The following is a 25956-nucleotide window of genomic DNA, read 5'->3' as shown; positions in this document are numbered from 1 at the left end:
CCTCTCCAGCGACTCCAGCCACTATATGATTTGGTTGCATGTAATGTACAGATGTGACTCTGTGTGTGTGTGTGTGTGTGTGTGTGTTAGACAGTCTCTGTGTTGGTCACATGACTGAGGATTCCCACAGAATGAGGTGCTGATTGGCTGATGGAGTTCATGACCTTTGACCCAGCAGTGATGACAGGATGATATTTGCTCTGCCTACCATCTGACGGTGTCTCTTTCTTATTTTCTTTCTTTCTTTCTTACATTTTTACGTCTTTTTCATTTATTCTTTTCTTTCCTTTCTTTTTTTGCTCTTTTTCTGTTTTTTTTAGCTTTCTTCTTCAGTCTGTCTCAGTTTATAATTCAATTCAAAGAGCCTTTATCTTTATTAATTTGAAAAAAGAACAGAACTACAATAAACAGGGAAATTATTAGGCTACAAACTTCTGACAGAACAATAGAAAGTGATATATTGCATTCTAAAGCATTTCTCAATGTAAATAACTTTTCCACATTTTTTCTCCTCTCTTCAAAGTCTTTCATGTGTGTCACCTCATCACTAAACTTTAAACCACGTTCTTTAAAAAAAACAAAAACTGCTGCTTTCATGAGCCTACAGCCGTGTTTTCAACATCGTGCTGTAAATCATACAATCATGTTCCATATGGTTGTCATTAATAAAGATGAGGTCACACTTCCAGTCAGGCACCGCCCTCCACACTGACATGTGCACACTAACACACACACACATATACAGTGTATATCTCAGTACATATGCAACCATGCACAATGCACACAAGCATAGACACACACTCAGAGCCGCACTGATATTTTGTAGAGAGCGAGGCTTATAGACAGAGGGAGAGAGAGAGCTAATTAGTGTTTTAGCTGATTGCTAATTGCCACTTTCTTCCTCCTACTTACACACGACACTGAGAGATAGTAAGAGAGAGAGAAAGAGAGAGAGTAAGAGAGAGAGAGAGAGCAGAGGAAAACATACTCCACTCCTGTTTATATAAAAAACTCTTGTCATTTAACCTCTAATTACAGACACGTCCATCATGTCTTTATCTAGTCTGTACACATACACACACACACACACAGCCACTCACACACACGTAAGGAGTCTGACCTCCTGTCTTTCTCCTTTTTTAGAGCCACCTTCTCCTCTTTTAAGATGAAACATTTTCCAACCGGCAGCAGAAAGAGTCACCAGGGAGAGAGAGAGAGAGAGAGAGAGAAGAGAGAGAGAGAGAGAGAGAGAGAGAGAGAGAGAGAGAGAGAGAGAGAGAGAGAGAGAGAGAGAGAGAGAGAGAGAGAGAGGAGAGAGAGAGAGAGAGAGATGAGAGAGAGAGAGAGAGAGAGAGAGAGAGAGAGAGAGAGAGAGGGCTATGACTCTCACAGACGTTTCTGTTGCGCTGTAATCGTGTGTCCAAACTTTTCATGTGCTTCCCAGCTGTGAAATTGCGCGCACGGTGACCTGGCAGAGTTTTCCCCAAGGTTTGGTCTGTTCGGCAAAGAGTTGAAGGATTGTAGAGGAAGCAACTTATCACAATTAATATGTTCTCAAACTGGAAAATATCCTAAACATGAAATCAACCAAATAAGCATGTTAATTAATTCAAGCTGAATCATTTTATATTACTATGTACAGCTTTAAATCAGTTGTAGGCTGCAGAATAAAAATGGGAATTTGAGTCAAAAGATGAACTCTGACTGAAGAGTCAAAGAGATGTGACTGTTTATCAACATCCAGCAATTATATTATGATGATATGATCATAATGTTATTGTTTTACATAATTATGTTGTCCAAATAAATGAGGAAGACAACAGACTGCAATAAAACAACTCAAGTTACTGAAGTTTTTGTTGTATTTGAATGTTTTTTCTGATATAATGTTATTGTGTTTTTGTTTACTGTGTATTTGCCATATTTCAGACTTATTGATGTTGGGCCATGATGGTTGTAGTTGAAATAAGTATTCACAACCTTTAAAAGAGTAATATCATACTATGGAGTAAGTATGCAGAATCACATATAAAGTATTAAACTGATGATTTGTATTTAAGGCCAAACTCATCTTGAGTAAAAAACTAAAAACACAGTTTTAACTTTTTGATTAAATAGTTCTCTGAAAACTTCCTATGGACAATATACATGTGTAAAAGTGACCCGATAAGATAATATTGCACTAGGATTTGGATGAAATTATGATAAACAATAACCTTAAAATATCACAGAGTTCTAAGTAACAGAGGAAAACACTTTGTGGCTCATTGAATTTCATATCATTAGATGGTTTTGATGGAGTAGACATATCTGTAGCTCAATAATGGGCGGCTGTGGCTCGTCCACTAATCGGATGATTGGCGAAGACTAGATAGCTAATATATAAGTGCAGTCCATTTACCATTTACCATAAGTAATCTGCATCAATACACTAAGAAGTCTGCTGTAACTGATCTGGATCAGAGCAGATGATTTACTTGCTACTCTGTGTTTGTTATACTATTAGAAACTGAACCTAACCGAAATTAACACAAGCTTTCACTGACCGCAATCAATCTCCATTTTTGCTCTCGCCAGGTAAAACTATTGTTCAAGACAAGAAATGACATTGGAAAGAAGTCAAGCAACAACACTTTTCTTGGCCAGTGGTGTCGCCGAGGGTTCACACTTAGGATCACATTCCTCTGTTCATGCAGGCTCAAAGGAAACAATCTGATTTCTGCTCCCTCGCCGATCGTGTTGCTAGCCAGTGTAAAAGTCGGGTTAGAGTTACAGTACAGAGTTGTTCGCCTCAGCCAGCCAGGAGTTTTTTATTTGTTTTTCCAGTGTGGATTATGTCATGGTGGAAGTGAAGTGTGTATTTTGAATTTGAATTCTCAGGCAGTTTTTTACTTGCAAGTGCGTGACGGAACTGAGCCGGCGGATTTCAAATATAGTCGAGGATGTTTTAATCTCCTCTCCCTGCACAGTTTTCACTTTCTCAGGCTACGTGTCCTCAGTGTGGTGCCAAATCCCATCACACACACACACACACACATGCACACACATGGACACACACATGCATGCATATAAAAACACACATGGGCATACATGATCTCAGAAGACAGAAACATGCACACACATCACATTCAGATTCCCTTTCTCTCTCTCTCTCAGACACACACACACAAACACACACATACACATACACACACTCGGCAGTCCCAGCTGTAACAAATGGGGACCAGATTGTGTATGATGATGATGATGATGTCAAAGACCAGGCATGCTGGTCTCCATGGTTGACGAGCTTTGTTGAGTAAATGTTGAGTGTATGCGTGTGTGTGTGTGTGTCTGTGTGTGTGTATCCAGAGAGGTCAAAGCCTGATCCACGTGCCATGAGCTATTAAACAGCTCTCTTTGGTTCCCTGTAGAATTAATCATATGGTGCTGAGGCCAATCACAAACAGGCATGTTGGGGTGAGAGAGTATGTTTCCTTCATTGTACTTTCTTCTCTCTCTCTCTCTCTCTCTCTCTCTCTCTCTCTCTCTCTCTCTCTCTCTCTCTCTCTCTCTCTCTCTCTCTCTCTCTCTCTCTCTCTCTCTCTCTGTCTGTCTTTGTTCTCATGTTTGCTTATATTACAAGAAGATAAATGTGTTACACAACATTTGACCTGCAGGTTTTTGCATTTTTTGGTTTTAAAAGTTCAACTCTGCATTTGTAGATTGATTCTATTGGTTTGGTGAAGCTGTTTGATTGCTTTGTTGTGTGATTTATAGATTGTATTCTTCATAACAACATGTATAAGACAGTATAAGAGAATAGAAGGACACCTCCTAACTTTCCAAACTGGACAATTTCTAAACCCTGAATGCTCTAGATGCTCTGCTGCTGTTCAAGGTTTGTTTGCATCTGTGATAATTAAAATACAACCCTATATTATCAATTATGATTAATTTATAAACCCACAAACATCAGATTACTTTTCAGTATCAATACTCACACTATACAATACTAAAATTCACACTAGAGTCATCATCAGGGTTTATGGATGCTGCATTAGGGAAACTGTATCTGTCGCTTCCTTTCTAAGGGAAGCCAGCATGTGAATTTTATTTCTTATTATTATGTGGTCCAGTAAAACTTAATGAGCAGAGAAGACCACAGTCAGGTGCCCTGTAAGCCCACTTCATGGCACGCATGATGTCATGATATGGGTATTGGGTGTTAAGGGGAGAGGGGATTGTGCGCAGGGTCGGATTCAAACAGGCAGCGCTTAGTAAAGTCGTGAAGACACCGATTAACGAGTACTGTATCCGTGTGTGTGTGTTAGTGCCTCCAAAATAGCACGAGTCAGAAGACAAAGGGTGTGTTCAGTTGAGAGAGAGAGAGACACACACATAAAAAATGAGAGTGGAAGGAAGTGAGACGAAGTAAGAAGAATGTGGATTGATAGAGAGAGAGTGAAAAGAGAGAACATTTTCTTCTTTTGGAATCATGTAAGCAAATGCAGGATGGAATAATGCTGCTTCACTATGTTTGACCTTTGACCTTCACTAATCATGAATGAATATGAATATTAATTAGTTTATTCATGTTTTCTTATCTTCTGTATTTTATCTTATTTTTTATTTAAGTTTATTATTTGTCTGCACTTTTATAAACTATGCCTCAGTCCTAACAGTATATACTATATATACTGATGTTGTTTTCTGCATTTCTGTAGTACTTAAGCACAAAAGTACCCCTAAAAAACACACATAAATTGAGAAATATTCATACTCCAATAATTATAGATGTTAATAAATGAGTCATAGTCCTCAGCCTGTGAAAACAGCTGTATAATGTTTTCTCTTGGCTCTGGATGCGCTTTGTCAAGTGTGAGAAAATCACTCATGTGACATCACCCAGTTATCTAACATGAAGCTCAGAGACTTCAAACCACCTACATCACAAACTCGAGGGACCAGACGTGGTGGGAGATGCCACGCAGTTGAATTTAAGGATTCAGAAAAAAAGACACAATATCTTCATTTAGGCTGTTCTCTGTTTTTAATCTGTCTCTTGAAAGTTCCCCTAATCTATGATGTGCAACAGTAAAACACTAGTCGTTTTATGTAAAGTTCATTTTTTAAAAGGCGCTGGAAGAAGTAAACGCTGCAGCGTGCAGTTAGGACACGAGTCCAGGACTGTTTGGCTAATGAGAGAATCTTTTCCTCTGAGAAATGCTTGCAGGACTCAGAAACTTTCAGTCTGTAAATGATCCTCCGACTGAGAGAACGGAAATTGTCTCACAGGGACAGAGAGACATGATGAAGGTGTGTTTGTGTGTGTGTGTGTGTGTGTGTGTGTGTGTGTGCATGTGTGTGAGCGAAAGAGAGAGGCTGACAGCAGTGTTGGGGCAGCTGACGGGGTAAAGGGGCAGTTGTAAGTCACATGGGGAGCGTAGATGGATTTGGGGGATTTGAGGCTGTAGGAGGGTGGGGACGAGGCGGCTTAGGCCAGCTGACACTGTCCACATACACACACATGCACACACACAAACACACAAGGCAAAGATAGACAAACACATATGCACACTCTAAAAACAGACGAAAATACCAAAAATGAACACAGAGCTTGGCCTCAAGAGCTAAAAAACACACACACACACACATACACACACACACACACACAACAACATACATGGATACACTCCCACACAGACAGAAATTAATGCATTAAGTGACACACACACACACACACACACACACACACACACACACACACACACACATACAGGAGAAGAGGTTGGACGGGAATGTTTAGATAACTTTGAAGCCTTGGGATGCAGGGTAGTGGAATAGAAGGAGGGGTTTGTGTGTGTGTGTGTGTGTGTGTGTGTGTGTGTGTTGGGCAGGAAGACAGGTGTTGCTCCATCAAGGCAGTTGTGCGACACCAGATACCAACAGGGGTGATAATAATCAACGAGTTGAAGACAGGGAGTATTAGAGATGAAATGTGTGTCTGTATGAGTGTGTATGCGTGTCTAACTATGTTGGTAATGTACACACACACACACATGCACACACACACACAAACACACACTCGGAGCTGTGCAGAAGGTCAGTGTGTTATCCAGTGAGCAGCAGCCTCAGTGTGCCAATCCAAACACTGCTCTCCTCCTGTTACACTGACATAAAGCCACTGCCAGGTCCATGAGCCTTGGAGCAAGGCAGCTCTGAGCTATAAACATGAGTGATGATTTAGAACAGTGAGGCTCATCACTATTACTCATTTGTCAACCAATTTGTGTCTTTTCTTTGCTGTGAAACAGCTAATTAAAAAAAAGGATGTCCTGGAGTGATACATGCTTCTACTTAAAATAGAACTGCTGACTGAAGTGGTATACTGGGCAACTTTTAATAAATCCAAAGTCCTAATTACTGATTATCACTGTTTCAAATCAGAAACGTCAACTTTACCTTCAATTTACAGCAGGAATCTGGCTCCAGCCTTGTGTGGTCGTACTCTCTGATAACCCTGCAACCATTAAAGTAGAGTTTAACTGGATGTCACTGATTGGTCAATCATGTAATACTGTACATTAAGTATATTGTTCTCTCCTTTAAATATGGTTTTCTCTATTCTTGCTTTTTTCCTACATTGAACCGCTTTTATTCATCATCATTTGTTCTCTTTTATAACTATGTTTTGTGATTTGTGATTTTGCTGCCTTTTGAAGCACTTTGTCATTTGGATTTTGAAAATTGCTCTAAAAGTAAAGTGTATTATTATTACTATCAAGATGTAGCTCTAGGACTGTATAATCTCAATATCAGGACTAGAGAGGAGAACTTTGATGTTCAGATGGCAGTTATGAAGCTAACTTTCTGACTAGTCTTAAAAAGAGATTAGATATACAGAATGTAAGTTAGATATTTCCATGTAGATGCATATCACAGCAGAAAACACACTCTTGTCACATGCAAAATTATGTCTCAAATGTGATACGTTATCAGCTTAATTTGCTTAATCGTATTGATTGTTCAGGTGCCGAAGAAATAGAAAAATGAATGCACTGAGGGGCATTTTAGCTGTTGATTTGGTTCCAGTGTTGGCAGATGTTGAAGATGAGATGAGAAGAGAAGAGAGGAGAGGAGGGAGAGAGTCAGTAATGGAGAGAAAGGCCAGGACTCAGAGAGAGAAAATTTGGAGGAGAAGAAGAAGTAAAGATGCCAATGGTTTCTCTCTCTGTCACTTCATTATTCAGTGACCGTCACCTCATGCATGTGAGTGTGTGTTTTCGGGTGAAATCTACATTTGTTCTTATGTTTCTGCATAAAAAGTGTGTGTGTATGTGTGTGTGTATGTATGTGTGTGAGGGTGTGAGTAAAATCAGAACAGTGTTGAACTCGTTTGGGTCGACCAAGAATTCACACGAGGTCCGGTTACCACGCAGGCCCTCCGAGGACACAAACGAGATGTGTTTGTGTGTGTAAGTGTGTGTGTGTGTGCACAAAAGACAGATGAGTATGTGGGTGATTAGGTGTGTATATATAGTTGTCATAGTGAGATGTGTGTCTCTCTAGGAAGCCTGATAGCTGAGCTGAGTGTGTGTCTGCGTTCTTTCCATAAGTGTGTGTGAGTGTGTGTTCTAGCCATGTCGCCATTCAATTAAATGGAAGTATATCTGTGTGTGTGCTCTTTGACGTTGTGTGTGCAATACGTGTGTCTGTGTGTGTGTGTGTGTGTGTGTGTGTGTGTGTGTGTGTGTGTGTGTGTGTGTGTGTGTGTGTGTGTGTGTGTGTGTGTGTGTGTTTGGTCTATGGGGAAGACCCATTATTACAGCTGTCTGTTCCCATCACTGCAGTCACTTCCTGTGTAAACCTAGCCCTGTTTGTAGCGTTTTGTCACACCTGTTCACCTGCAGACATGAAGGTAACATATGTATTTGTTTTAATCACATTGTGGACAAATTATAGGGATTTACGTCACCTTAAGGGGACAGAAAGCTACAAGATAAACCTTTTGAACTTCAGAATAAAGACTTGGCTTGTAGTTACGGTTGAAAAGTGACAGGCTTTATCTTGCCTCTCGTGATGCTGACTCATGTTTAAAAGTGAGATTAAGCTCTATATTTCTATATATCTTATAGTTTATGTACTTAACCTCAACTGGGTAGGTATCCTCTCAAATTGCAATATTGTTCCCGAGCAATGTGTTTCCATGCATTGCTTTCTATTTACATACATGAATCAATACAGGCCTAATATAGTATAACAGAGATATAGTCCTTCCTTACTTGTTAAGGGTATTGGGAATACTTTGAGAAGAGGAAACTCTTTGTTTGACTGTTGTCATATATCAGTTCTGCCAAAACATCTTGCAATAATAATATCAGCTTGCATGAGCAATCATTCTGTTGGATTATAAACAGTCTTGGGGTTCAATATGAATATAATCAGGCTCTAACTAAAAGTAAGCTTGTTGTATTGAAACAATTAGTCCAAAATTGATGACAGCTCTGACTTTTTTAACATATCGAGCAAGTTAACCAATTTGAGGCTATCGGTCTGCTCTCTGGTAACTTACTATGAGGGTGATACTTCCCAGGTGTTGTTTAAAAGCACCTGACAGTGTATCCTGGTGGTTTTTGTTTTTACTTTTCTGCAACAGGTTCTTCTCTGAAACTGTTTCAAATGTTGAAAACTGTTCCTGAGCTCAACTTAATTTTTCTTTTTTCTGTTTTCTACTTCTTCTTGTCGTTGTTGTTGTTGTTGCTGAGGGCACGCTGACAGCTTTCAGATGAATGTGACAACAGGTACAACAGAGTGATGGAGAGAGAGAGAGAGAGAGAGAGAGAGAGAGAGAGAGAGAGGGAGGAGGAGAAAGAGAAATGGCTAGAGGTGGAGATGAGGAGAGGAAAAGAGGAGTGGAGTCATGGCATCTTTTCAGCTGTTTGCTCAGCGTGGGCCAGGTCACTTGGGCAACACCAATCCTGCTGCCAAAGAAAGGAAGACAAGAGACTACAAGGGGAGGGAGAGAGAGGGAGGGAGGGACAGGGGTGATGGGAAACAGGGGAGGAGAGCAGGCCCAGGGTCAGTTAGTGGAGAGATTTTGAGGAAAAAAACTCCTATTTACGCCTTCTTATTTACTCTTATTTAGTGAAGTGTAAAAAACTACCCATTATTAGTGATTCTTAGTATACAAGCATGTTGTATGTCCAGACTAGCTCGAGAGCTGAAGTGTACATCATCACAGAGGACCACGCCTTCAAAGTTACAGCTAGTGCAGTGAAGGCTCTGTCATGACTCATGTTGTTGGCTCTTAGTTGTTTTGTGAAGTAACTTTCCCAAGCTCTCATTGAGTATAAACAGAAAGCAGTTAAAGAAAACATGATACAAGAAAGGATCTGACATGTTTCAACACATCCACCGTCATAAATTCTGCTCAACAAAGCTTAAAAAATGAATGAAACGTATTGTATCGCATTAATTAAGGACTTTTGCTACTTTCTTCACTCAAACTGGATGTATATAAGTGGATGGATATGATGTAAGATGTATGTGAATAGGAAGTTAGGAGTTTCTTTTAAAATATACAGGGTCACAAGCTCAGATGTTTGCAGTCGCCAAAAAGTTACGGTTGTTAATAGACTCTTAAACATTCAATTATAGCTTCATTTGTGTGTATTTGCTTTTGTTTGATAGGTTTTTAGCTTTGCTGTGTCAAAAAAAATGAGTTCAGCATCTTCAAAAATGTAAAAAAAAAACATTTCTAGACATCTTAAAACATTTTAAAAAGTGTATTTTTTAATAAAGTGTGCAGATAGCCAGGGACTTAGTGGATTGGAGGAGTGGAGGACTCGGAGGTGGAGACTGGACGGAGAGCAGCAGGACTCTCCAAGTGAAAAGCGTTACATCAGAGCAGAGGAATTCCTGCCTTTTCTTCCAGCTTCTTTTGTTATTCTTTAGAGAGTTGCCTTATTCTTCTCACCAAGTGCTCCGCCACTGCTGAACCTCAGGACAGATAAAGGGAGGGAGGGACGTGGGGTTGAGGGGTCACAGAGACGGAGGGGGGGGGGGAGTAAGTGAGCAGAAACAGTGAGGGAGAGCAAGGCGGGGAGGCTGACAGGAAACCATGTTTTTACTGTTCAAGGTACTGCTTTAAAAATGGTATTTAAAAGAAAAGAAATGCAGAAGAAGAAAGCAGAGGGAAAATGGAGAGTTGAAAAAGAGGAGTGGACAGGAAATGACAGATAACACACCCTTAATGTTAAACACAACTTACAGAACAGCCTAGTTCTGGTTGTTATGGTTACAAATATCTGTTTTATTACAATACAGAAACAGATAAATCAGAATAAAAAGATGGAAATTTGGTATTTATTTCTACAGTCATCTTAAGTTTAAAGTGCACATAAGACAGATTTATGATTTTATGACACTTCGAGGTAGTTGTGGTACTTTTTTCTGGGTGTTTTATAAGTGCTTTTGTTCATTCACTACTTTTTTGTCTCTTTGTGGTATCATTTGTGGTAGTTTGCGGTCAGACTCTGATTCTTTGTGAAACCTTCAACAATACTTTTGGGATTGTTGAAGTACTCTTTTTTTTTTAGGGTACTTTTCGGTACTCTAAATACTGCTGATTAATATGTTGCTGTTTATAGTGCTGTTTATAGCACTGTGAAGGTCTCATGTGGAGCAATGTGAGCGTGGTTTACAACCCATTTCTTCAGAAGGTATTTTCTTATCATAAAATAACATTTGGTTGCAGTACAAGCTTTAAACTGGAGCTACTGTATATGACCACTTTTAATGTTAAGACTGGAGCATACCTGAGGAAAGACCTATTATTTTCTCTGTTTTGTTGTTGTTGTTGTTGTTTTGTTTTTTTTACAGTCAGCAAAGACCAGTAAAAGCTGCACCCCAGGCCAGCTGACCACAGCAACTCCAGGATTTAATAAGTTTTTCCTAATTGACCATGATTTTGTCTGGTGTAAATGATGTGGAAGCCAGTGGGAGTGTGTGTATTACAGCCCTGTAGGCACTCAGGGGAGACAAAGTCAACCCTTTGCCAGCACCTTTACAAAGCAACCATCACATTTTCATCCACATAAGCTGCAGCGTTGGACCTAACTCTTGATTTTCTTTCTTTCTGTCTTTTTTTTCTTTTTTCTTGTTCGCTCAGTTGTTTTCTTTCCTTCCCCTTTTTCAGGTTTCCTTTCTTGGATTGCTCTTTTGATCTTTTCCTCTCTTTGTTTGACAGTTTTTTAAGCTTTTCTCTTTGCTTCTTCCTGCCGTCCTCCAAATTATTTCTTTCCCCCGAAACTTTCTCTCTTTTCCCACCTTTTCATCCTTCCTTCCGCCGATCTGTTCTCTTTCCTTTTCTTTTCTTTCCCTCCTATCTGTTCTCTCTCTCTCTAATGAGCACTTGGTCTGCTTGCAGCAGAGAACAGGTCCAAGTTTCCTTAGTGCTCCTGATTACATCAGCACATGCAGTCATGCTCTCTCTCTCTCTCTCTCTCTCTCTCTCTCTCTCTCTCTCTCTCTCTCTCACACACACTCTCTCTCTCTCACACACACACACACACAGACTGTCTCTCATTTTGGAACAACTCATGACATCACCAACAGCTGCCCAGCTGCATAAAAGAGTGTGTGTTTGGTGTATTTGCACAATTGTGTGTGTTTGAGTGTGTGTGTTTGTGTGTGTGTGTGTGCGCACACGGTTGGGGTGTGTGTAAGTGGGGGGGGGGGTTTGACTGTCAGTTGCCAAGGTAACAGCAGGATCTGTCAAGGATTGAAGATTGACCACCTCCTCCGCTGGTTTACAGTTGCAAGCCAAAACTTTGCAGCAGCAGTTATGTAACATCTATCTATCTATCTATCTATCTATCTATCTATCTATCTATCTATCTATCTATCTATCTATCTATCTATCTATCTATCTATCTATCTATCTATCTATCTATCTATCTATCTATCTAGTAATTAATAATCTCTCCATCCTTTTCGGGCAATCGGTTCTTTTGTCTCCACAGCTGCTCGTTAGACAGTAAAACCTTTTTAATTGGAATCCTGAGGTCTGTGCGGTTGTTTCCATTGGCATACTGGGATGTCAATCAATGAATCCATCCAACTCTCAGTGACAGAGGCCCTTTTTGGTCGTTGTCAGCACTTTTTTTTTCTTCCCTGCATTATGGCTGTGGGAGGAAAGGGGGACTATTGTGCCGAGAAACTGCAATTTCAATTTAGAGTAAGAGCAGGTTGAAAAGGGCACTTTATAGTGTGACAGAAGGTGGTGTTCGGTCATGATTTATGGATTTAGAGGTACCACATGTAGCATGGAGACATCAATAAAGCATTACCACATGAGTGCAATTTAGAGACATTAGTATATTACAGTCCAGAAAAGCCCATAGTAGAGTAGAGTAGAGTAGAGTAGAGTAGACTGTTATCCTCTGCAGTCTTTAACTTTTATTTGTTTTCCATACAATAACTTTGTGTGGGGATTTCTGCTTTGTTGCTTTGTAGCACAAGACAGGAAATAATTTCACAGTGAAATGAACTGATGTGGTTTTAATTTTGAGATTCAATCACTTCGCTTGAAAGATCCGTCATCAAACTTTTGCCTCTTTGTTGTTGAGGAGAAAAAAAATTAATCCTGGTTCAGAACCAATAATAATTTGTTTTGTCTTGGTTACATTTTTTTGAGATGATTGAATTTGAATGTGCCTTGGTTAGTTAAATATTCACTCTTGTCAGCTGATTTATTATAAAACACAGAATCCAGGGGGCCAAATAAAACGTTAGATAAATTGTCCTCTTGTCTGAAAAGTTAGAGGTTTTCATCGTTCATATTCCTCTCATAATGGAAACCTTATGAGCGTGATGATACAGCTGACCTTCCTAGTCCTCGTCTATCCATAGGTTGTCGTTGTCTTTAACCCTCGGGGAACAACAAGGTGTTGAGCAGCACCTCTAACAGCCGACTAATCCAACAGATCTGATCAAAGGTAGCCAGTTAAACTGAGCTTATCCGGAGCCTAAGGAGATCTGTTTAATGAGCTTACATTAAACCGGCCGCCACATCTCACTTTGCTTCCAATCAGCTCTGATGGAGCCTCGGAGGTTATTTTATATCAAGAGATGGATTTTTCTATCTTTCTTTCTCTTTCTGTCTGTCTGTTCTGTTTGTATCCCCTCTGCCTGGATTTCCTTTTCATCATCATAATGTTTTCTGTGTTTCCATCTGTCCCTCTGTCTCTGTCTCTCTCTCTCTCTCTCTCTCTCTCTCTCTCTCTCTCTCTCTCTCTCTCTCTCTCCATGATTGTATTTCATCTGTCTCTCCACCCGTCTCACTCCCTCGGTTTTAGCTCGCGGTTCTGGCATGACATGAATATCTGCCGATGTAAAGCCACTGAATAAATCATTAAAGGAAGAATGAAAAAATCACAAGAACGAAGAATCAAAGCATAACTTAGAAATCAGAAATAAGATAAAATAAACAACGACCATTTATGTTATCCACTAAGTATTTTGTCGTACGGTAAATACATTAACACTTCTCCTTTAATGCAATATAATTATACACTTAGATGTCACATTAAAGCCTTGTAACAACATTGAACTTTAATGTCTCATATCTTTCTATCTTTTTTCTGTCTACATACATCTTTTAATATCTCTGTCTTTTTTTCTCATTCTCTTCCTCTCCGGTTGTCTGACGTGACTTTGTTGTGACATGTTTCGTAGAGGTTTCTCTCTCCGCACCCCTGTCTTTCCTCCTCTCCGTTCATCTCTGTTTGTCTCCCCCTTTCTCTGGTGTCACTCCATTTTGACGTTTCCCGTCGTGACTCCGCGCCGATCTGCCTCTCCGTCTCTCTGTTTCTGAGGTTCTGTCCATTTTCTGTCTTTCTCCTGTGTCTCTCTCTCTATATGCCCCTTTTCTCTTGATGTTTTACAGATGTGACAGAAGTCGTGTGAATCTCTGTATCTCTTTCTATCAGTCGTCGCTCTCTTTCTCTCTCGCTCTCTCTTTTTCCATCAGCGCGGTGCGGGAAGTGTAAAAGCTGTACATCTCATGCAGCATAGCAGGGGATGAACATCATGTACCTGTGAACACGAGACCTGTGGCGATGCTGTCACATCTCATCTCTGCTTTCTCGTCTTTCTCTTTCTCTCATTCTTTGCTGATATTTCTCAAATATTTTAAAAGTTTGAGAAAGTAAACTTGAGGGGTCTTTAAAGGACTTCTGAGAAAATCACAGATTTTTATTTATTTTTTTAATTTTTAAAATGTTTAAATGGGTCATTTTGCAGGAATCCAGCAGAATGTATCTGTTGTTTCACTGCTGGCGGTTTCAACCCAAAACCAGCAGCATGTTTATGCCTTGTAGTTTCTCTTCTTGTTGTTTGAGCTGAAAAACAACATTAATAAACCATGAAGGAATAATATTTTTTTCCCATCATGGAAATTTTCTGACTTTAAAGATGTGAAAGGAAGTCACAGATTTTTATATATATATCAAGGCCTGTACATTTATAATTATAAACATATAGTCAACCAAACATTGATTCTCTTTCACCATACCTCTGCCTTCGTTTCCCCTCTGATTTGCTTAATTCAGTTCATTTGTTTGTGTGTTTTATCATTCATTTCATCATTAAATGCACACGACAGAAACAGCCATGGCTTCTGTATATTGTTGTACAAAAGTTTGATTCCGTTTGGTTTTGCACCTTCAACGATACATTGCATATACGACATGCATCAACATATGTACATACAGAGTAAAATAGTATATAAGTCTTACAATGTTAGCCCCATATATCTACATAATCTGTTAAATTATTACATTGTGAGAGCATGTTAGCTTACTCTGAAATGCTGAAAGTTTTTATTTAAAGGGAAATCTAAGCATTTAGTATCACACCTCAACAAAGTTTGGAGGCTTGCAGCGGTCAAATTTAAATTCAGTTCCTAATTTGGCTCCAAAACGACTGGATACTACATTTCCCATAATGCAATTGTATAGCATATTTTATTAGACATCCCCTGCCAGATAAATAATAGCGCCTGTCAAACCCCATGCTCACAGTTCGTAACATAAGCGTCCTGTAAAAAGAATTTTAGCCTCCCAAGTCTAAACTGAGATAACCTTGATGACATCATGAAGGGTTATTTTCCTATAATAAAAATAAAAAAAACTCCGCCAGAACCACACTCAATATTTTACAACTATTTTCACTGGCTAAGAAGTACTGAACTTAATGTGTAACATAAGTGGAGTCATTCTGGTGTTCAGTTTTGGTCTGCGTTTGAAATCGACATCCTGGCTCTCGCTGCCTTTAAAACACCTTCACACTAGCCGCTGCTGTCAACTATGGTAGCCCAGAGTGGCCAACTCTCTCTCTCTCTCCCTCTCTCTCTCCCTCTCTCTTTTTCTCTCTCTCTCTCTCCACCCACTGTTGGAGGAGGCTGGAAGAAGTGAATCATGGCTTCTGGCTGCAGGTTGACTGCTCTGCTGCAATTAACAAGCTCAGAGACACCGAGTCATTGTTTAAAGTGTGGAGTCACTGTAACTACATCGCTGTAGCGGTCAGTGTGAGGTCACACTGATACACCGCTGTGCATGCTGTCACTCCACAGGAAGTTTGACTCCTGTTAGTCTGCAGTCATTGAATTGTTTGCATGTAAAGTATTTACCTTTTTCATGCTTGTAGCAGCAGATGGCGTTTTATGTTACCTTGATTTCAGACATTTTAGCATGTGTGTGACTCTCTGTGTTTGAATTTCTAGGGATGTTTTAGTAGAATCATTTCCGTCTGGTCACACTGTACATGCATATGTTGCTGTGCATTACTGTGAGTCAGAAATCAGCTCTCTGTGCTTTCTGTCTGCTGCCTCCAGTGCCTCTCTGGTCATCAGGGAGAGAGGAGGAGGAGGAGGAGGAGGAGGAGGAAGAGAGCAGAGGAGGAAGGAGTGAGTCATGCTAGTTAGACTTTAATAAAAACAACAGGGTCCAAAGCCTGGATCATGATGATGATGATCATGATGAGTGTTCTGGTATCAAACTTACTGGTGTTGGGTCACTTGGTCACCGTGGAAATAGCAAGCTGTAGTTTCACGTCTGGTATGAATTTCACAGACTCTTGTTTTTCATTTTCAGTCCTCATCATCCTCTGATAGGAAGGAGAAGCTTCAGTAATCAAACCTTTTAACCCGATACCTGCATGCACTATACCAGCATCATGAATTTGGAAGAACTGAATGGATCTGAGCCATTGTGAATGGTATTAAATGCACCTGTGCCTTTCCTGCTCTGACAGTTATTTACATTGTTGCTATGGTTACAGGTGTTTTATTTTAAGAGTGTTAACAAAACCCTGACCTGTAACTTTCTGAATATTGAAAACTTAAGAAGTTGCAAGACTTCAGTTCTCTATTATTTTTGCGTTTGTACTGTATTTTATGGACTGTTTCTTTTGTTTGTTTGCTCCACTTCCATATTCTTGTTTAATTTTTTTAATCTTTTCCCTCCATCATCTTACCATGTGGTGCATCACTAATTTTTCCCAAACATCTCCGCTGGTTTGTTTCTTCGCTTCCATCTTCTCCCCGTCTTTGTCAACCTTGAACATTGTCCAAATTTGAGGGGGATTTTAAAAATAACAGTTGTGGTTGCACATGTGGTTTTAAATGGTGGTTGTTGTTCAGTTTTTGATGTGGTCCTTCTTAACAATATAATGAAACATCTGCCTGACCAATAAAGATCGACAGCACGGTTGGCTTCACCCAAATGTACCTGGAATTTAGAACTCGTTTCACCACTTAACGAGGGCTTAAGTTGGAAATAAAATGGAAATTAAAGCAGAATTTGTTACCTAACACTCCTGCAGTGGGAAAGAGGCCCAAGTTGACTGTGTTCGTGCACATTAAGAATATCAGTCCTAAATATACAGAATTATGTTCTCCCTGCTATGTTGCACGAATGCAGTCTTAACATTTAACAGATATTGCCTCAGCAGCTGCATCATGTCAAGTTTAGAGCACCGTGCCATAAAAATGTCAAGTGATCAGGTTCATTTTACAAGGGGAAATGCAAAAGTCACACACAAAGAGAGTGTGGGAACACACACACACACGCACAGTTATGTCTTATACCAGTGGGACCAGTAGAGAAGTAACTGCCAGCAGAGCCCACTCTGGATCACTGAGGGATGTGTAAATTCTTTAGTGCTGGCGCTGCTTAGGCATTCGTGTGTCTGTGATTGTGAGTTTATGTGTGTTTGCTGCATGAAAAACATGAAGACCTCAGTGCGCTAACGTGAAGTAAAAGCCATGTTTATATGGGAGAAATATAAAAAACTGCCCCAACAAACAAGATCATACTGAGCTGTACATTAAGGATTTCGCCCCAAAGACTGTTGGATATATAGGGAAATACAATTGTGAAGCAACCATTAAAGATTTTTAGGTTCTGACAGTAGCATTAAATAACTGTATGTAATGATAAAGGTACTGTTGTAGTTATCAACAAACCAGCTGTGATAGTATATTACCTCTCCAGCACCAAACTACAGACAGACAAATTTAGCTGGTGAAGAACATTGACCTTTTAGCAGCTTAAAGAGGCAGATATTTTCCTTAATAGTCAGTGGAGACACAATCACAACTCTAAATTACTGCTAATGTTGCTCCATGTCTGCTGGATGTATAAACAGGCAGCATGGTAGCCGTGACATCTTTATAAGGTGATACTACATCAGAGCTGTGTCTGGCAGCTTGTTATGTGTTGTTCTGCCCTCTAGTGGCCAAAAAAAAACGTATTACTGCTTTAAACGTGTTTACTCACTTATTTAAAAAAAAAAGTATTTTTTTATAAAAATTGAACAAAAATGATAACTTTTAATCTATTCACCATCAGTGTTACCACAGCAACATCAGCATACCACCACTGCAATGCGTGTAAAGCCCCTTAGATAGAGCTGTTGATCATATCTGTATTATAACATCGGATTATGTATTGATCCCTAGGTAAATATGACATTAAGGAGGTTTTCGCTGCAATAGCACAGCTGTACAGCAGCTTCAATTTGATCTCCACTGACAGTGTGGCCTTTTCTGCTACAATTACACTCTGCCCAAACACACACACACACATACACACACACACACACACACGTACATATGCACTAACAAAGGCATGCATACACAACCGCAAGCTACACATACAGACAAACACACACTCACACACTCATGCCAAGACAATGGCCTGCTAATCCTTGCCTCTGATTGGACGAGTCCAGATTACCCAGAGGGCACCAGCTGTCGGGGGGGGGGGGGGGGGTATCAGCGTGCACGCACACACACACACACACACGCTCAGACACACATTCTCCACTGGCCATGTCACTCTGCTCGCTAATGCTGTATTAAATGAGATGTTTGTCAACTCATCATGTGGCTACACCTGAAATATCGTGCTCACACCTAGTTTTAGTGATGTGTCAGCTCATCGTCACGCTGACTTGGCCAAACTGAAGCATTCAGTTGCTGTCACTGCTGTCAACACATTGTAAAAATAGGAATGGGAATTAATACAACTATAATGCTAACAGGCATTGCAAAGATCCAACATGGCCAGGTAGTCGAATGCTGAAAATGCCTGAATGTGCTGTGTGTGTTTTTATTTTTAGCCTCTGATGTTTAAAACTCCTCCATCCTCTTTAACTCTTTATCTACAGACCTTGCATTACTCCTTACTGTGAAAAGCTCCACATTTAAGACTTTTAAAAATGTAGAAGAAATACATTCAGACAAGTAAAGGTTTCTCTTATTAGATTCATGTAGAACAAGAATGAAAAACATGTAGTTGACATTCTCTGACAATTCATTTCCTGCTGTCTGCACTTTTATTGTATCATAAATAAAACATGTCTGTGTTTAATTGGGACTCATCAGGCTGCTTTGACCTCCATTTCTTAATTTCATTTATTTAAATTGGTCTAAAATTGAATTCCAAATCCATCAGTTCACAGCAACTTTCATCCCGCCTTCCCTCAATCTCAACGCAGCCACAGACGCCCCAGTCGCGCCACACTGAGCCAGTCCAACAATGGGGACAAAAAGTGATAACTGAAATGCTGCTGGGTCAAGATAAGAGCAGATGCTAAATACTAGAGTCAAGGGAGTGAGACAGAGACAGAGAGAGAGAGACGGTAGAGGGAGAGGAAGTGGGAGGAAATGATAGGGAAATACCGAAAGTTAGCGAGGAAGGAAGGAAGAGAGAGGGAAGAGGAGGAAGAGGAGACAATAAACGCTAAAAGGGTGAACGAGAGATTTACTCTGTGTTGTTGATGCCCTTCTGGACTGAGAGGCTTTGCATTGGCCTAGATTCTCCTCTGTTACACCCTCTGTCTGTCCGTCTGTCCATCAGCACCAGTCCTCCTCTCTGCATCCGACACTGATGTATTCCTACTGACACTATACTGATGTATAAACCTGCAATATTTTCCTGCAGTGAAGCCATTTACAATAAAACACTAACTATGAGGTCAAAGAGTTTTATCCTTTTAACAAGTCACATAACAGATAATCATTGTTGTGTTTCAGGTATCTGTTGGTTTCTACTCATATGCTTAACTTTGTTATTTTCTTGCCTTTGTTGAGCACAGCAGTAATAATAACTGTATTCATATGGCACCTTTCATACATAAAAATGCAGCTCAAAGTGCTCTTTACATTTGAAGCAATAAAACAACAGCAAACAAGTACAGCAAGTTCAAATGAAGTTTAAAAAAAAACAAAACAAATAAGAGATTTAAAAAATGAAACTAAATAAAAACAAGTCTAAAACACAAGATTAAAAATCAGATTAACTATAAAAGCTTTGTGTTGAAGCTATTTTTTAAGCTTTTAGAGACAGATGCAAGACAGTAAATTGGGGGGCACACTGTACAACAAAGATCATGGTTGGCATCTTCAGTTATAAGACAATTAAATACATGCATTTTTGGCTACTGCTTACAGACTGACAGCTCCAGTTATAAATTATATGTTCTATTTGATTTGCCAATTCCAATAAATCAACAGCAACCATTAAGTCTTTTTACATTTGATGTTGTTAAACAAGCAGAAAAAGCAGAAAAACAAAGATAAACTCATGATAGACACACACATATGAATACGTCAACTAGCACATGTTAATACAGAGTTTGGCCTTTCTGTTTTAAATATTCAGCTGTATTTTGACTTTCTTAGTGAATATAAATCCCAGGTCCTCTTGCTGACGTAAGTGGAGTGTAAATCCTCTGAACCTCCCAGGCTTTTAAAAAAAAAATTGTATAATATAGTTTAGCCAGTTGATGTGGCGCTGATATAAATCTTAAAGGTACAGGTTTTAATGCTTTCTCTCTCTCTCTCTCACACCTCACACACACACACACACACACACACACACACACACACACACACACACACACACACACACACACACACACACACACACACATGTTAAGCCCCAAAAACTGAAGCAGCAGTTTGGAAATCATTGCAGCACGATCATCACAACATGTTTTATTTTTCTTGTGACGGGGGAATTTATTTCCTGATTGGACCACATCCTGGAAACAGACGTAAACTGAATGTTTCTGATACGTTCAGGAGAGGAAGATGCAGTGGAAATGTTTTCCGAAATGTTGCTCTTATATGTGAGGTCAAGCGAAAATGAACTTACCAGCCTTTCATTTACATTTTAGACATTTACTGTAGAGTACTTTATTTCACTGATCTTTCACTGAGTTATGCCTCAATCTTATTATAGTAGTATTGTATGTGTGTGTGTGTGAAATACCTTCAAGCAATCTCATTTAATATGCAGTTACAAGTTTCTGCTATAAATATCATCCACAACACTTCACTTAGTATGTTTTCATTTTTTTTATTCTCTATTCTATATATAATTCATATTTTCTTTGCTGTTACTATTTGCTGGCACAGCAACCTTATTTCCCTGCAGGGATCATTAAAATTTCCTGCTATCTTTTCTTATCGCACAGTTGTTTTGTTTTGGGGTGGTTTTTTTACTTTTTTTAAAGCAGTTAGAGGGAGAGCGGGTTTCATTTTCATTCAACAGCACATAAAAATGATGATAACAATTCAGAATTGGAACATCATATCCTGCACGACATCAAACCTTTACCTGATCCCCGCCTGTGTGGAAACATTCTCAAATGTTTATAAGGAGGAACAGCTGCAGTCGGAAAAAAAACGTCCTAAATGTACTCAACCTGTTTTCATAGAAATGTTGGTACATTGATAAAGATGTGATGAAGTGATGTGCTGAAGTGTTATGGAAATAAATGCTCTAGAAAATAGAAAATAGAATAGAAAAGGTTTCACTGCTGCTGCTTCTTATTTGTCTTCTTCTTCTCCTCCTCTACCTCCTCCTTCTTGTTCTTCGTCTTCTTCATGTGTTATTTCTGGCAGTGCAGCTCAGCTTTGGTGTGTTGTTTTTTACCGTCTGTTAATACTCGCACAAAGTATTAATTAATGGAAGTAACTGAGAGCTGCAATGAAATTCAAAGATGAGTTATAAAAGACTTTGCAAGCACACGTTTGATGATGTCATCATATCGCATCCTCGTCAGAATATTTGCACATCTGCAGCTGATGATAAATATACCAATTTCCTTCCTCCTTTGCTTAAAATTTGTTCAGTGCTTATGGACTCATACACTAACCTGTCTCTCTCTGTGTGTGTGTTTGTGTTTGTACAGGAACAACAGAGCGGGTGTGTCTGATTCAGGGGACAGTGGAGGCGCTGAACGGTGTCCATGACTTTATCGCAGAGAAGGTGAGGGAGATGCCTCAGAGCACCCAGAAGACAGAGCCGGTCAGCATCCTGCAGCCACAGACCACCGTCAACCCCGACCGCATCAAACAGGTCAGTCTGTCTATTCTATTCTATTCTATTCTATTCTATTATGTTCTATTCTATTATGTTCTATTCTGTTCTGTTTTATTCTTTATCATTCTTTTATATTCTATTACATTGCAAGACATTACGTTACATCTATTCTATTCTATTGTATTCTATTACATTCTATCCCATTTTATTCTAATCTATTCCATTCCATTCTGTTCTATTTTATTCCATTCTATTCTATTACATTACATGACATTACATCAGGGAAAACCCAGAGCAACTGAGGCTATTCCTAGCTTACTCATGAGTTTGTTTAAAACATAAATACAATATTGTGTCTATATTTGTATTAGTTTGTGCGTGTGTTTGCATTTGTGTGTGTGTTTGAATTTGTGTACGTGTGTGCATGCTGTCAACTCCGCCTCGCCTGACTGTGGGTGTGTGAGAAAGAGAGAGGGGGAGGAAAGTGTTTACCTTTGGAACAACAAACTGTGTGTGTTTCTGTGGTCAAGTTGTGATTTACTGTTTGAGCAAAGCTGGAAAACAGAGGTTAAAACAAAAAGACAGGCAAGCAGACACATGTGTAAACAGATGGAGGAGGGGGGGGGGGGGTACAAGAGGGCTGAAAAATGAAAAATAAGGGGGACAAGGAGATATGAAGATGTTGAAGGAGAAAAAAGGTGACAGGGAAAAATGGAAAGATGGTGAGGCGAGAGAAAGTGTCAGAATGAAAGAGAGAGATATCCACTGAGGCAGGATGTAGTGTGTGCGAGGTGTGAAAATATAAACTCCACATGTGACATGAACCCTGGGCTACACACACACACACACACACACACACACACACACACACACACACAATCTCAGCAACCTATATGTCCACGCCAATAGGAAACGGTTTCCTGCTGAGGGAGGAAGTGTCCTGATCACTCTCTCTCTCTCTCACACACACACAACTAAACACACACACACACACACACACACACACATCCCTTTCAACTTCCTGTAGTATTCTTTTCTTCTCTCCCTCTCTCTCATTTGCTCTACTTGGAGCAGTTATTATGAAGTAAAATGATGTAATTTTCTGACCTTACCAGACTACTCCAGTTGTTATATTATTTGACTTTACCCACTAAGTCATTATATCCACATTACTGATGATTATTTATCAAAAATGTCTTTGTGTAAATATTTTGTGACAGCACAGATAATCATCCTTTCAATACTATCGTAATATTTATATATATTTGTGATATTTTCCTGCGTCCAAAATCAGATACTAGGCACTATATACTCAATATGTGTCTATTTGGACGCTATCACTTCCCAAAAGCATCCTTGCCAGTTGGAGACAAGTAACCATGGTAACCCCTGCCAACCATAAAGTCTTAACTAATTTATTTAAAGATATATATATCTTAATTGATCACTGTCCGTCGTTGTCTGTTATGTTGTTGTCAAAGTCGTCAGTACTGCATTGCATTGTGGGATATTTATGCCAGATTAGTGTCTAGTGCTTTCATACTGTAATATTTTCCCTAGAAGTGTTTCACTTACTATTAGTTTCAAATTACAGTTTTGGAGATACTAAAAAATCTCACTGATTGTTTTAGCGCACTAAATAGCATGTTAGTGTGTAGTTTCAGCACTATTATGAAGTGTTATAAGTTTTAATTGTCATAGTATGCATGATGTTCATGTAATAATGTTATGTTATCATGTTTGTTTGGTAACATGCGTAGCTAAGATCAAGATAAATTGCAGCGCATGATCAAGATGGTAAGGCTGAACACATCCTCAGAGACCCTACTATCAGGTCAAAGGAAGGTCTCTGCAAAGGAAAATAAGAACAGCTAGGTTTAGCAAGTCTTTTGTTCCTTCAGTAATTAGACCGTATGTGTGTAGACAGTAGACTTTATAAAACAGAGGATTTGATGGTATTTTGGCCAAGGCTATGTGCAGTGTTAATCTCTGTGCAACACTTGTATGATACGATACATTTTCGTTCACCTTATTAGCTGCTTCTACAGCTGATGCAGAGTTTGTTTCACAGGGATCATGTAGGCCACTTATGTGAAGTATTTATCTGTTTATCAGTAAATGCTAGAGCAAGACTGCATACTGTAGAGTTGAATTTATTTACATCTATTTTATACAGTTTACCTTGACCTTGACCTTATTGTAAAAATAATTATAGACAGAAGCTTCTGCCATTAAATATTGAAGCAAGAATAAAATCAATCTCTAAACTAAATGTTTACATTTATTTTCTTCTAATGTCACTCTTTGCACAGACATATTTTAACCACTAGGTGGCATTAATTAAAGCTACCCTATTTTAGGATATTTCCAGTTGTTTCAATAGAATAACGTAAAGTTTTTAGAGAGACTGTTTGTGAAACATCTGTGTTTCTGCAGACTCATCTTAGTATTCTCAGGTCAGATCTGTGTGCAGGCGTGTATTTACATGCATAGCTGCCTTTTTTCATAGCACCACTGGGGGGCACCTCATCGTAAATGTTTTCTCATCCTAATATGGCTTTAATTTGCTATAAAAATACAAGACGTTGCATGTAAAGTGATGTGTTTTGATGCAAGAGAGTGGTCTGTTATTCAGAAATCAGATTTCGCCAGCCAATCAAAAAACAGTTAAGAGGGTTTGATAATACAGTGATTCACATTTAAAAGAGTTAAAAAAAAGAGTTTCTTATAGCTTTCATTTCTCGTAGAGGGTTTCGGGGGAACTACGTGTTTCTGGTGTTTACTGTTCATATTCTAAAATACTATATGTGATTGACTATCTCTGCACTGTGCACCACCTTGTAATTTAAACCAAAATAAAGAAAGGATTGTTCTTTTAATATATTTCAATATTAGCAGCCTTCATTTACAATGCATACATTTATAGTAACTTTACTTCATCAATTGTTCACTGCTTTATATCTCCATCTCTCTAAATTGTATGTAGTTTGTTTCTAACCTAATATAATTACAGGTTATATTTTCATTTTTAATTTTCTGGATTTTCTAAACCTTGATGATTTCTTCATTTAATTCAACAACTACAGCTCTCATAATATATTTTGATATCAGCGGTTTATGTTTCAGCTTTAAGACCAATGAAAGAAATAATAATAATCTTTATTTGTATAGGACCTTTTATACAAGAATCACAGCTCAAAGTGCTTTACAACATAAGAAATGACATGAAAAGGACATAAAGGCATGTAAAAATAAATAAATAATGTAATATAAGATGGAAAATTAAAGCCGAGTTGATAACGTTAATAGAAATGAGTCGCTCCACAAACTTTTAATAAATGGTTTCACTAAATTGATGTTTGCTCAGAAACTTTTTTGTTTAATTTCAACAGTTTACATAGAGCTCATTTCACTGCTGATTGTGCAACTAAATCTGTGTGCCAATACCAGCTGTGTAATGGAGGACAATTAGTGCGCCCATTGATTATGATCCCAATCTGTTTAAGTGATTATCGTCATTGTCTCTTCATGATGGTTCTCTATTGATTAGTCGGATCTGGCATTGTTTCCATCTATTGACTGTTTAGGTCTGCTAGATGGTGCATTCGACGAGGCCCGTGGGCACATACACACACACGCAGAGAGACTTAAACTACTCTTGAAAAACACATTAAACAAAGCTTAAATAACACCAAGACGTAATTATCATGAAAAAGATGATGATGATATTGGCTGCCTGCTGGAAAAACTTAAATTAAATAGTAAAAAACATCCCCAGAAGTTTATTTTCCTCCTCATCTCTCATCTCTGGTGTTGCATTAGTGTTGCATGTGTTTTTCCCCCCACTGCGATTTCTCATCATTTATCATCTATCATAAGCACAATTTGGGAGTTATAAGGGGGGTGGGGTTGGGGAGGGGAGGGGAGGGGAGGGGAGTCTACGCCTTTATAGTTTTGAATAATTACAGACTTGTGTACCCACACAAACACACACACACACACTTATATACACAGTCCTCAGATATAGAGCGTTTTTTTTTTTTTGCAGAGTATACACAATTCAGAGGTGCAGTTATGA

General features: G+C 39.0%; 1 protein-coding gene across 2 annotated transcripts in view; it reads left to right on the top strand.

Moving 5' to 3' along the window:
* The window catches only part of nova2 (NOVA alternative splicing regulator 2), an 83135-nt gene that overhangs the window by 39226 nt on the left and 17953 nt on the right, over positions 1-25956 (top strand). For both annotated transcript variants that reach the window (XM_053321225.1, XM_053321224.1), the window contains one exon: positions 21748-21914. In XM_053321225.1, coding sequence (XP_053177200.1) covers positions 21748-21914 — 167 coding nt within the window. The remainder of the gene's footprint in view (positions 1-21747; positions 21915-25956) is intronic.

Source organism: Scomber japonicus, chromosome 6, assembly GCF_027409825.1.
Source record: "Scomber japonicus isolate fScoJap1 chromosome 6, fScoJap1.pri, whole genome shotgun sequence".
Lineage (NCBI taxonomy): Eukaryota > Metazoa > Chordata > Actinopteri > Scombriformes > Scombridae > Scomber > Scomber japonicus.
This window is presented reverse-complemented; position numbering and strand designations above follow the sequence as displayed.